We start from the raw sequence: 11,148 nt of genomic DNA, 5'->3' as shown, positions 1-11,148 counted from the left end.
GTTCATCCTCGCCGAGAAGGTCCCTGTGCCTGGTTCGCGACGGGGAGGAAAAGGAAGAGGAGACCAGCAGCTGCCGCCGCTGCACACTGTGAGCGGCTCCTGCTTATGGGGAGAGCGCCGGGCTCGACCCGCTGTCAAGGCCGTGAGTAGATCCACATTCCCTTGGAACTGCATGCAGCGTGCTGGAACGACAGATCCCTTCTGGCAATCCGCTGACCCCCCCCCCCTTTTCCCAAGGCGCTGTGATCCATTTTGCACCATCACCATCCACCCGCCGCCTTTCGGTATGCTTCTTGTTTTGTGGTACCTGTCGTCGACCCCCTTCTGACGTTTGCTCGGCCTGCCCTTCCTAGTAATGGTGGCGGCGAAATATGGGGGAACCTCCGTATTCCCAGAGTTTACTGCTTGAGGCTTATTTTTAAGTCCCTTTCCCAGGGTAGCCAACACAGACACCCCGCCCCCGCCCCCTCCAAATGTGTTGCACTCTGTTCATTTCAGGACACTCAGTGCCGATTCGGGTTTGCTTTCCATTGAGGGAGCTAACTAAAAATATCCTTTGTTTTGATGTAGTGTGCTATAAACGATACCCTCTGTGTGAAAAGGAGTAGTCAAAAAATCCCTTATTCTTTTAATACTTGTCTGGAAGCCAGTCTTGCTGTTTTTGACTTATTTTCAAACCTATGTAGCCTTTGTCACTGAAATGCAGGTAAAGGGTTACTCGCTGCTCCCAGTCCAACAGCAAGCTTTCCTTAAAGAAGGCAAAGATAAGTAAGCATATAATCTGTTCAGCTTTTGGCAAGTAGTGACAGGCTTCCATCTTCCCAGAGGAACAGGAAGCTGGCTTATCTGGAATCGGGTCATCCAGATCAGCACACTAGTAGTTTCTTTCCAGGGTTTTGGAGTGGAGTCTCTCGCAAACCTATCTGGAGACCCCAGGAACAGAACCTGAATGCAAAACATATGGGAGCTACAGCCCCTCTCGGCTCCTTGCTAGCATTGGGAAAGGTGTGCACAGATTCTGGTTTTAGGCATATCATAGAGTTCGAAGAGGACCTCAAAATTCATCTAGTCAGGCCTTCTGCTAATACAGGAAATCCGCTGCTCATGGGTGGCCGTCCAGCCTCTAACAAAGGAGAGTGTACCACTTTTTTAGGTGGGCTCTTCTGGTGCTGAAGAACTTGTGCAGTTGGGAAGTTTCCCCTAAGAGTCAGAATCCGCTTATGAGTTATCTGTAACAGCTTTCATGTACAGTGGTACCTCGGGTTACAGACGCTTCAGGTTACAGATGCTTCAGGTTACAGACTCCGCTAACCCAGAAATAATACCTTGGGTTAAGAACTTTGCTTCAGGATGAAGCGTGGCAGCAGCGGGAGGCCCCATTAGCTAAAGTGGTACCTCAGGTTAAGAACAGTTTCAGGTTAAGAACGGACCTCCAGAATGAATTAAGTTCTTAACCCGAGGTACCACTGTATTTGATTAATCCACTGGTCAATGTAGTGAGGAGATGTTGCAAGGAACTAGAGGTGTCAAGATGGTCAAGTGTGAGAAACCATGTCACCTCTAATACACCCTTGCTCTCCTTAGATGTTGTGTCATCAAAGTCTCTGTCCTGTCCACCTGCAGAAAGTGTTAAGGATCTCTGATGATAATTGGTTTTTTCTGCATCCTATTATCTTGTGATAACCAAAACTGTGCCCCATGAGCTGGTTCACATGTAGTGCTAAGCCAAATCATGACTTGGCACAAATCAGAGGGTCCCTGGAGAGGGGATTGCTGCAAACAAAGCCAAGGTTTAGCTTAGGGTGTTGCACTCACTTGTGTCCTGTCAAACCTTGGCTTGTGGTTTGTCTTAAGTGAAACAAACCATGATCCCGGGTTTGGACAACATGCTAGGCCAAACCACAGTTTGGCTCACACCAGTGCAGCAACAGCAGGATGGGAGGAAGAGCAAAGCAGCAATAATATACTCTCTGGGAACGCCGCCCACATCCCCCCCGACTAAACATAGTTTGACTTAGTGTTAAGTGGGAACCAGCTCACTGCAGCTCTAAAGACCATCTAAGTGGGGCTTGGGCCTGGAATAGGACCACTGGTCCTCCACTTAGCCCTTTCCTTCCAGTGGCCCCTCATTCCTCTACCCCACAGCTCCCTAAAAAAGGAAGACTTCCTTCTATCCTGTTCCTTGCCAAACTATGACATTTTGACAGCTTTCAAGTGATGTAACAGAATAAATTATGTCAACACTTAATGCACACTTGCATTTTCTTTTAATTAATGGAGGAGATATTGTGCTGCCTTGACATAGAGCCTTCAGAGCTTTGGAGCAATATTGCATTTGACTCAGCCGATTTCACTCCTTCAACTTCTTCTGCTTTCTTTGCCCTGCCAGGTCTTGTTGGTGGTAGAATGCAACTCAGGAAGGCCAGATGCTGAGCGCTGCCTCATGTAGGTGTCCAGTTCCATCCGTTTTGCCCTACTATGATGGATGAGTGGAAGCCCAACCCACTAGCCAATCCACGGAAGAAGCGCAGCTGGTACCTGGCCTGGAAGTACAAGCTGACGAATCAGAGGGCTCTGAGGAGGCTCTGTCAGGTGAGAGAGCAGGTCCCTTGGACTCTTGGTTGTGCTCTGCTTGCTGGAGTAATGTGCTGCATCAGGTGCAATTAGGGTTGGCATTATTATTAATAGAAGACTGTTGACTTTAAATGCTTTTGGGTGATGCGGTCTGCGCTTGAGGAAACCTACGAGTGGAGTGAAGAAAATGAAGCGATTCTTTATAGGTACCTAAGGATATCATTGTTTCTATTAAAAGGGCAGGATCCTGTGGCATTTTGAAAGCTAGCTGATTTTATTGTAGCATGAGGTCTTGCTTACAAAAGCCCTGGCCTGTGAAAGCTCATATTACGATAAGTATTGGTCAAGAAGGTGCCATGGGATATCTCTGTTGTAGCAGACAAGTGCAATTACCCTTGACCACCTTTCAGCAAATGGAAAGGGAGTTGCGCTTTCTCCCTCCCTCCCCCATCTAGCTATATCTCTACCTATAAACCAGTGGATTTACAGTGATGTTGATAAAAGTTTTTTTCAGACTGTCAATTCTGCCTTTTTGCTAGCGGCACTGAATGGGTTTCAGCTAAATGGGTTTCAGCAACAGAAGGAGGAATGGAAAAAGTAGCTTCCAGAGACAGATCTTCAAACTGGATCATGTCTCTCTGCAATGTTTCTATTTTATTTCTTCCCCCACATATTTTTTTAGATGCACTGATTTGCTCCCTGTTCTCTGTAGCGCAGCTTTTTCAAAAGATCTGTTTATGCAACAGTAGGTTGCTACTAAGTTGCCCCCCCCAAAGGACAATCTTGTGGCAATTTGAGGAAGAAAATATTTTTGCAAATTTTTATATACTGAGACGTAGAAGCCGAAGTGAAAGGTGGCAAGAGTTACAGCAAGGACAGTAAACAAAGGCGGGGGGATAAGCCTGAAGGAAAGTAGCTGATAACTTCTAAGGAGATGCTGAGGCTCAAGGCTACCTGAAAGGGGTTTGTGGTGCATTTGGAAGTTTTGTAAGCCTTTTCAGTGCTACTTCTTTACATGTCGTTGTTAAGCATTGAAAGCCCAGCCCTTGCTTCCTAATTGCAGATGACTAAGGATGAGTTGGGGTTGAATGGTGAAAGAAATGCATTCTGTCAAGTCTCCAAAATACTGAGTGAGAACTGCAACAAAATATTGCAGCCTGGAATACTCCAGCCATATTTGCTTCTATGATATTCCACTCCATTCCCCATCCCAGAAGTCAGTCAGCATTCTGAAGCCACTGAACATGGTCAATCCTAACTGGACTTTTTTGCAGGGCTCCCTCTTAATTTTTCTTTCTAAATAATTTTTGAACTTCTGCAAACCATAGGCTGTCCTCAAGCTTGTTCACACCTCCCCTCTTGTGCACAGAGAGTGCAGTTTTGCATTTCTAGGGATCCACACTTGGAGAATGAGCTCAGTATTATAAGGTTATAATAAGCAATGTCTATGGCATCTTGTAGGGCTTCATAAGCAAGAGACAGGGGCCTGCCCCAAAGGAGCTTCCAATCTAAACTTGAAAAGGAGGGAGAGGACTGGAGAAAATAGTGTGGAGGGGGATATAAATATGGGTAAATAGAGGTCATATTTTCAGGGGGAAATTCCAGTGTTATTATTTTTCCTCAGAAAATGTTTCCTGAATTCATTTGTTTACTAAATACAAGTAAAATAAGCATGCTAAAATAGATGACCCTCTAGGGCACCAGAAAATTATCAAATCCAAATTATCCTACGCATAGTCCAACAAGGAATTGTTTTTTGGAAGATGCACATCATAAAATGTGCTAAAATTGGGGATGAGGATTAAGGGGGCCACATGGGAAGTGTGGACTTTGAGGAGGCATTTGAAGGGAAAGAGTGAGTTAGCACTGCATGCAAGTTCAGCAACGGAGAGCAATGACCTCAAAAACACTTACCGAAATTTTCAAGTGTTCTTGTTTCAAGAATAGCGCAACCTTCCAGCAGCCTTCAAGAAACGTGACATTGCAATAGGCAGAGAGGCATAGCAAATGTGTTCCAATATCTTTTCTGGATCCCATGTCTCCAAACAGCAAGCTTAATACAAAGCTGTCAGTGTTGAGGGGAAAGCTGATACCTTAATTGCACACAGACAGGGCTCTTCAAGTTCGGGTTCCCATAGAAACCCATGTTGCCCTGTATTCCTGCATCATCAGGGGATTGTTCATCATGGCACCTGCTGTAGCAATAGGCAATACTCTGTCAACCACAGTTCCATAACAACATGATGGAGGCAGTGGCGTTGGGCCTCCTCAAAGGGATATCTAAAAATTGAAGGACCTGTCACTGACTGTTGAACAATCTGAGTCTTGGTATGGAAAAGTTGCTGTGTTCTGAAAACCTTTTGCTGTGTCCTACAGGAGATTAGCAGAGTTAGAGGCTATGTAAGCATCTGAATTATGGGTCTTGTGGATAGTGTGTCTTCTGGGATGTTTTCACCTGTAAGGAAAGAGACAGCTGAAATTCTGCTCTGCTAAGAGACACTAAAACTTGCAGCTATGACAACCTCAGTTTCCATAAGTTAAATAGTATTTGCAAATGAGGGTGTACTGATTGCACTTAAATCTTCCTGCCTGCCATGTGCTGCAGAGGATCCCCGGAGCAGAATGGTGTGGTGGTGCAGAGACTGCAGAAGAGGGGAGAGGAATGGGAAGTCCCATTCATTCAAGCTAACATCTGTTGCACAGGAAGGCTGCTTCAGCTGGATATGGCCCAGCAAATTGAAGCGAAGTTTATTTGCAAAAACTTGTGTGGCAAATTCTGCATAGCTCTGAGAATCTTTTCCAGGCCAAGGGGTTCTCTTTTCTGTCCTCTCCCTTTGGAGAGTTGGAGTCCTACAGCATCTGGAGGTTCCCCATTCTTGATTTGGGGCTTTATCTTTGTGAATATAGGGTGGCATAATTATTAACCATTTCTTACGGATATATCCCATATTATTGCATAAATCAGCTTTCCAAGTTGTGCAACCTTTTGGTTCGGGGCAATAGGTGGGCAGGGGCTATACGTTACAAGACAAATAAAAAAGGAAAAGTACATATAGCATCTCCACTTTCAGTTCATAGTATTTTTTACAGTTCATTTACATTCAGTATGAGACAGTAATGTCATAGACATCTTGCAGTTGGGGGAAAAGAAAGGGGAGAGAAAGAGGAAGGGGGGAAGATTTGGGCATTATTTTTTCATTCTGTTGCATAGTGTTAGTGTAGGCATTTGTGTCGTCATCACAGGGGTGGGTCCTTTATTTTACACATTTATTCATATCCATTGGCTTTGCAACAATTTGTAGAGACACAGTGGGTCCAGATTCCTTCCAAGCAGCTGGTTTTCACTGACCTGAAATCTGATGTCACTTATGTCAATCTAATGTCAACAGCAAGTCAACTTGATATTGGAGAATGGCCATCTGATATAAACTACAGATTGTTGTACTACAGTGCTACTACACCCTGTGCTAGAAAGCTAAAAACTGCCTGTAATGACAATGGATAGTTTTCAACAATACCCATTTAAGAGGTGCCAGATGTTGGGGGTTGGGAGTGTTTGTTTTTTAATTCTCGTTGAATGCCTTGCAAAGAGAATGTTCGTTCATAATGATCTAGCAATTCATTGTTACTTGGTGCCCTCTGGCTTATCTTCCTAGTTCTGTGGGCTAAACCAGGATTGAGAATTGTAGTAACAATAGCTATTTTTCTTGGATCAGAGTGAAGAGACCGGCAATTGCTAAGGAAGCTTCTGTTTGGAATACAAGTGTCAGGACTGCCGCTAGGTCCCAGCTCACAGAGGACCAACGCCCAGTGGATATTATATACAAAAGTCTTTATTGAAGTTTAGTTTCCATTTCCAAGCTCTGGGCGCGCAGGCCCACGTCTTAACGCTAGACCGGCTAAGTCCCCTCTGACTCACTTCTCCACCCACACCAGTTTAAGATTCTAGCCCGGCTCCACCTCTTGCGCTGCTCTTTCCTGCGTTGGGTCCTTCTGCCCTCTGGGGTTCCCTCCTTCCTGGACTCCTCTGACGCGGAGCCTCCTGAGTCTTGCCCCTCCCTCCGGCGGGCTTTAGGACCTGGCTCCCTTCCCGGGCTCCCCGCTGTGCCGCGCTCCTGTACATTTGAACTTGGCGCGCGCGCCCAGCCGGTGACTTTCCTTCTGACCGTTTCCCCGCTTCCTGATGTGGGTGTTGCCAAACCTGACTCCTCTCCTCCCTCTGGTGGTGAGGACACTGGTCCCGACTCCTGGGACTCCCCCTCCCCACTGCGCTCTGGTGGAGACGCTGGCCCTGCTCTCCAGCTGCTGTTCAGGGACTCCCCGCTGGCCCCTCCCTCTTGAGGTTTCTCCCTTGGAATCTCCCTTGCTCTGGCCACCGGCGCTCCCTTCTGTGAGTCCTCCGATTCGCTAGAGAGGCTTGTGGAATAACTCTGGCCACTGTCACTGCCTGCGCCCCCCTCGTACTCCTCCTCCTCACTCTCCATTTGCTCCCCCTCCTGTGTCTCTCCTTCTGAACCCCTGACATCCATCCCCCCCTCGAAGCCCCCCCTTCCCCCCTCCCCCTCTTCCGGTGCGGGTTCCGGGTGCTCCATTGTTGTAGGGGTGAGTCCAGGATACAGCTCGTCCCCTGAGGCTTGCAACCATCGAGATAAGTCCGGGAAGTCCCCCATGGGCTCGTCGACGACGACCTCCTCCGCTTCCATCTCCTGCGCGGTGTGCTCGAAATCTGCGCTCGACCCCAAATCACCCAAGAGCCCTCCTCCCCCTGTTGTTTGATGGGGGTCCACCTCCCAGGGCCCCTTCGGCATGTCTCTGCACCAGCCCACTTCGGGTTGGTCCTCCCACCAATAAGATCCCCCCGTGCCAAAACCTGAAAGTGATCCCTCCGGAGAGCTGCCTCCCGGAGCCGAGTCCTCAGCTGACGAGAAACCCCGGAAAGTGCTGGCCGAGAGTGTGGGTGTGAACAAACAATCCTCGAAAAAGCCCGCCGGCATAGGCTTGTGCGGGAAAAGTGTGTGGAATTCTTCCTTGAGCAACTGCTCTTCCACTGCGTAATCCGGCACCCACCTGTTGGCGCTGGCCGGGGTGTCCTCCGTGGCGAGAAGATATTCAATCCCGTCCTCCCCCCACCTTGAGTCTAAAATCTCAGTGGCTTCATTAAGTGGCTCCCCTTTCGGCGACCCCCCTTTTTTGGGCGCTTCTCTGAGCGGGTCTGGCGCCTTCCCCGGTGCTTGAAACCTGTGGGGCTCTCTGTAGGGCGTGAGCACTGATCTATGAAAGACCGGGTGCATTCTGGAACCCTCCGGGAGTGTCAACCGGAAGGCCACTGGGTTGATCTGCGCCTCTACTTGGTAAGGCCCTAGCTGCTTGTGCCCTAGTTTCTTCTTGGCTAACGATCTGGCTGGAACTGCTTGTGCTGCCAACCAGACCCAGTCTCCCACCTGGATGTCCTCCCCAACCCTCCTGTGTCGATCTGCCTGCACTTTGTAAGCCTGTTTTGCCAACTCTAACTGCCTCCTGAGCTGCTCGTGGATCTCCTGCAACTCCGCTGCCACTTCCTCTGCTCCCTGTGGCTCCCCCTCCCGCATTGTGTCCAGACCCGGGAAGGTTCTGGGATGCCTCCCGTAGTTGGCAAAAAATGGGGTCACCCCCGTGGACCCGTGCTTCGTGTTGTTGTAGGCAAACTCGGCCAACGGTAGATAGTCCACCCAGGTCGATGGCTGCTGGTTCGCGTAGCATCTCAGGTACTGCTGCATGATGGCGTTGACCCTTTCCGCCTGCCCGTTAGTTTGCGGGTGTCTCGCCGACGCCAGGCTGACCTTGACGTTCAGGAATCCCATCAGCTTTTGCCAGAAGTTGGAGATGAACTGGCGCCCCCGGTCGGACAAAATAGACCGTGGTAGGCCGTGCACCTTGAACACGTGGTCTATGAACATCTTAGCGGTCTGCTCGGCCGTGGCCACCTTCGCGCACGGAATGAAGTGGGCCATCTTGGTGAACAGGTCCACTACCACGAGCACTGCCGTCTTGCCCCTTGAGCTGGGTAGATCTGTGACAAAGTCCAGGGCTACCCTCTCCCACGGTACGAACGGTGTCTGTAGCGGTTCCAACAGGCCCGCCGGCGGCTGGTGCACAGGCTTAGCCCTTTGGCAGGTGTCGCACCTATTGACATAGTCCGCGACATCCCCCCGCATCTTAGGCCACCAAAAGTCTCTGGCTACTAAGTCCACCGTCTTCTCCTTGCCGAAGTGCCCCGCGCTGGGCGCGTCGTGCAGCTGTTGCAGGACCTTCGCGCGGAGGCTGTCTCCTGGTACGTAGAGGACTCCCTTGCGTAGGAGCAGGCCGTCTCGCACTTGGAATTCGTCGCCCCTCGCCTTGCCACTGCACACCTCCTCCATCTTGGCTCGGGCGAACGAGTCCGTTTGCAGCGCGCGGCGCACCGCGTCCAGGTCCACCGTGGCTGACGCGCATGCCCACGCCTGTGGTGTGAAAATGTGCTTGGCCGCCGCCGGTGCCTCTGCCTCCAGATACTGCGGTTTTCTGGACAGCGCGTCCGCCAAGACGTTGCTGTTTCCTGGGATGTACTCAATTCTGAAGTCGAAATCTGCAAAGAACTCCGCCCAGCGGATGTGTCGCTGGTTCAGGAACCTCGCCGTGCGCCAGTACTCCAAGTTCTTATGGTCTGTGCGGACCTGCACCGTGTGCTTGGCTCCGACGAGGAAGTGCCGCCACGCCTTGAAGGCTGCATGTATGGCCAGCAACTCCCTGTCCCAGATGGTGTAGTTCTGCTCCGCTTTGCTGAGTTTTCTGGAGTAGAAAGCGCACGGCCTCCAGTCCCCCTGGTGGTCTTGCTGCAACAGAACGGCTCCCACGGCCCTGTCTGAGGCGTCCGTCTCCACTCTCATGGGCCTGCTGGGATTTACGTGCAGTAGGTTCTCCTCGGAAGCGAAGAGCTGCTTGAGCTTCTGAAAGGACTGCTCTGCCTGCTCCGTCCAGATGAACCTCTTCTTCTTGGAACTGAGGGTGTCGGTGATGGCCGCTGTCTGCATGGCGAAACCCTTGATGAACTTGCGATAAAAGTTGGCAAAACCGACAAACCTCTGTACTTCCTTCCTATTGCGTGGGCTCTTCCAATCCAGTACTGCACGTACCTTGGCACCGTCCATAGCCAGTCCCTTGTCGGACAGTTTGTAGCCCAAGAAATCCACCTCCGTCTTGTCGAACTGGCACTTCTCCAGCTTGGCGTACAGCCTGTGCTCCCGCAACCTCTGCAGAACTTCCCTAACATCTCTCTCGTGAGCCTCCGGCGATTCCGAGAAGATTAGGATGTCATCCAGGAAGCAGACGCACTTCTTGTAGAGGAGACCCGCCAAGACATGATGCATGAAGGCTTGAAAGCAGTGGGAACCATTTTTTAATCCAAAAGGCATAACTCTGTATTCATAAGTGCCCAGCGGCGTAAACATGGTTGTTTTCCACTCGTCGCCTTCCCGTACGCGAATGAGATTGTACGCTCCGCGCAGATCCAACTTGGTAAAGATGCGACCCTTCCTCACCGTCGCCAGGAGGTCATCGATCTTGGGCATAGGGAATGCTGAGGGCTTGGTCTTGAGGTTCAAGAAGCGGAAATCAACAACCAGCCTCTTTTGGGGCGTGTCCCGCTTCTTTACAAAGAACACGGGACTGCCTCCTGCCGCCTTGGACTCCCGGATGAATCCCCGCTTCAGGTTGTGATCTATGAACTCCCTGAGCTCTTGCAATTCATCCTCAGACATGGAGTACAGTTTCCCCGTCGGGAGCGTCGCCCCGGGCAGGAGGTCTATCTTGCAGTCGTAGGGTCTGTGGGGTGGCAGCTTATCCGCCTCTTTCTCGCAGAAGACCTCCAAAAACTCCTTGTATTTGTTAGGCACCGCTTGCAACATGCCCAAGTTCAGCTGTGGTCCATCCTCGTGCCCCTCATCTTCCAAGTCCGCCAGGATGCAGTGTTCTGCGCAGTAAGAGGAGCCGAAGGTCAGTTGCCGCTGGTACCAAGCTAATGCCGGGCTGTGCCTATCCAGCCAACTCATTCCCAACACTATGGGCGTGTCTGACAGGCGGGTGACGTTGAAGCTGATGACCTCACGGTGGTTTCCAATGCGCATCACCATTGGCGGCGTCTGCTGTAGCACTTGCCCTCCCAGTAGCTCCCTGCCGTCCACTGTGACGACTTTCAGAGGTACCGCCGCTGGCAGAAGGGCTATGCCATGTTGCTGGAGGAACTGCATGTCTATAAAATCTGCATTGCTCCCCGAGTCGACGGTGATGGGAATTTCCACAAGTAGCCCATTGGGGAGCTGAAGGGATGCGGTGAGCTGCACTACTGGTTTGGGTGGGAGGGGGTCGGTGGGCTGTAAGATCCCTGGGGATTGCTTCACTGACTTGTCTGGCTGGTCCCCAGAGACGCCATCTCCAGCCAGACAGTGGAGTTTTCCTGCTGCGACTCCCTCTGCTGAATTGCGTCTGTTACTGTCGCTGCGGCTGCAGTATGCTTGTGAAACCGCTGGGGACACTCTTTTGCCATATGCTGAGCACTGT

At 50.6% G+C, this 11,148-nt stretch overlaps 1 protein-coding gene across 1 annotated transcript in view; it reads left to right on the top strand.

Moving 5' to 3' along the window:
• Positions 1 to 6: 6 nt before the first annotated feature.
• The window catches only part of POMGNT1 (protein O-linked mannose N-acetylglucosaminyltransferase 1 (beta 1,2-)), a 34,833-nt gene continuing 23,691 nt past the window's right edge, over positions 7 to 11,148 (top strand). Inside the window, exons 1-2 of the mRNA XM_083742409.1 lie at positions 7 to 142; positions 2,390 to 2,592. Of these exons, the coding sequence (XP_083598535.1) occupies positions 2,479 to 2,592 (114 nt within the window). The 5' untranslated portion in view covers positions 7 to 142; positions 2,390 to 2,478. The remainder of the gene's footprint in view (positions 143 to 2,389; positions 2,593 to 11,148) is intronic.

Source organism: Podarcis gaigeae (genome assembly GCF_964106915.1).
Source record: "Podarcis gaigeae genome assembly, chromosome: 6".
Lineage (NCBI taxonomy): Eukaryota > Metazoa > Chordata > Lepidosauria > Squamata > Lacertidae > Podarcis > Podarcis gaigeae.
This window is presented reverse-complemented; position numbering and strand designations above follow the sequence as displayed.